The following is a 2,019-nucleotide window of genomic DNA, read 5'->3' as shown; positions in this document are numbered from 1 at the left end:
TCCCACCAGCCCACCGTTTCAGTGGGCAGGAGCCGTGCCCGCCCAAATGAGCTGCTACTCTGCCTGGCTTTTCCGTGGACACCTTGGCTGTTTGAGAGTTCTTTTGTCTTCAGGGCTGTCTGCTTTCCTTTGTTCTCTCCTGAGTATTTATTTCTCTTCCTTTGCTTCAGCAATTAGTGAAACTTTATAAGGGTTTAGAGATCCTTACAGTTTGTATCTATTTTAACCTAATGTATAGTATATACAATCGGTGGGGGCTTAAATAAAATGCATATTAGAAGCTGTTAGAACAATAAGAGTGACAAAGGAAAACTGAAAGGGAGAACTGAAAGTGGGAAATCCCTCTGAAGCAGAGGTCCATTCCTTATAAAAAGCCCAGGCCATGGAGGAAGAACATTCTCACTCGCAGCCTTTGGTGGCCTTTGCCTCATCTTGCAGGTAGCAGCCAGCACCAGCCCAGCTTCCGTCATGACCAACAGGTGGATCCTCCAAGCTGCATTCCTGCTGGGGTTTCTCCCCACAGCCCTCTCAATCAACTACAAGTGGCTTGAGCTCAGACAAAGCAATTCAGCATGTCAGGAGCTCCTGAAACAGCTGGATCGACAGCTCTGCCTCAACTACAGAATGGACTTCAAGATCCCCATGGAGGTGATGCACCCTGGGCAGATGAAGAAGAAAGACACTGCCTTCGTCATCCAAGAGATGCTCCAGAATATCTTTGAGGTCTTCAGAAGCAATTCCTCCAGCACTGGGTGGAATGAGACCATCATCAAGAGCTTCTTGGGTAAACTTCATGAGCAGATGGACCTTCTGGAGAAAATCCTAAAGGAAATGCCGGAGAATGAGAGTTTGACTCACTTTGCAACAATTCCACGCTTGAAGAGCTATTACTGGAAGGTGCAAAGGTACCTTAAAGACAAGGGGTACAGCAGCTGCGCCTGGATGGTGGTTCGAGCAGAAATCCTCAGGAACTTTCCCATCATTAAAAGACTTACTAACGTCTACCAGAACTGAAGACCTGTCAGCTGATGCCTCTGAGACTGGACCATGGTTGCAGGCGACCTTTAAGCACCAGTGCTTGCTCTGTGACTGGTAGTGAATGGACTGCATTTGAAAGGTCAAAGAAAGACTTTGAAATTTTATTAATTTATAACTTAAATTATTTTCTACTCTTTATTTAAATTTTTAACCTAGGAAAATAAAATATTTATGATAAAAAGTCAATATGGCAATTTAATTTCTACTGATTTATATAGCCACCTATGTTAATAATTGCTGGACACCCTTTACGAAGTGTTCTTTGTAAAGCTCTCCTAAAAAGTAGTGTAGTTTCTGGCTCTTGCCTTTGAGGAATTCAAAATCAAAGGAATCCACATGCGTTACACAAGGTAAGAGATAATGGGGGACCTAAAGCTTCTAGGGAAATGACTGTGGCATCACCTGCTGTGGGATTGAAAAAGGAAGTGGCAGGCAGGTTGTTCTGGAGCCAGAACCTGGAGTGCCCTATGCTTCTACTCTATTCTTGGGGCTCTGTGCTTAATATAAAATTAGAACCTGGCTGGGCATTGGGGTAGCCAAAGGAACATGTCAGCTGTTGTATTTACCCAAAAACTTTTGCTATCAGAGGAGTATCTGCTCCAGCAGATTTATAAAATGTGTATGGGCCTCCAAGCCTATGACTGAGAAGCCCCAAGCACCCTCTGGAATCTATTAAGTGCCTTTACTTTGCTCCTCGTGATTTCTCAGGAAAGTGAAGATACCTATTTCCAGGGAAAGATATCAAAGAGAGAGAAGACCCTTCTGTACCCTAAAAACCTGAATAGTCTTGTCCTCCATTTACCTTTCAGAATTATCTGCTCCTGGCCCCTCAACTCTGTTCACACAGAACCCTGCCTTTGTCCTTCTGGCTTCCCTTTGCTCTGCAGCTCTAAAGTGGCATACTCTCCTAGCCAAATCCAAGATGAATGGATCAAATCAAGTCTGGTCTCTAAGTGGGAAGCAAGAAAGTATAAGAGAAAG

At 44.1% G+C, this 2,019-nt stretch overlaps 1 protein-coding gene across 1 annotated transcript; it reads left to right on the top strand.

The window, feature by feature from the left end:
- Positions 1–468: 468 nt before the first annotated feature.
- Ifnb1 (interferon beta 1) lies at positions 469–1,014 on the top strand. Its single transcript, XM_059255961.1, has one exon. It carries the CDS (start codon positions 469–471, stop codon positions 1,012–1,014), a length of 546 nt encoding a protein of 181 aa, XP_059111944.1.
- The last annotated feature ends 1,005 nt before the right edge of the window (positions 1,015–2,019 follow it).

Source organism: Peromyscus eremicus, chromosome 2 (genome assembly GCF_949786415.1).
Source record: "Peromyscus eremicus chromosome 2, PerEre_H2_v1, whole genome shotgun sequence".
Lineage (NCBI taxonomy): Eukaryota > Metazoa > Chordata > Mammalia > Rodentia > Cricetidae > Peromyscus > Peromyscus eremicus.
This window is presented reverse-complemented; position numbering and strand designations above follow the sequence as displayed.

Bases quoted from the DNA above. Each gene is read 5' to 3' on its own strand.
- Ifnb1 (XM_059255961.1), top strand. From the start codon at position 469: ATGACCAACAGGTGGATCCTCCAAGCTGCATTCCTGCTGGGGTTTCTC.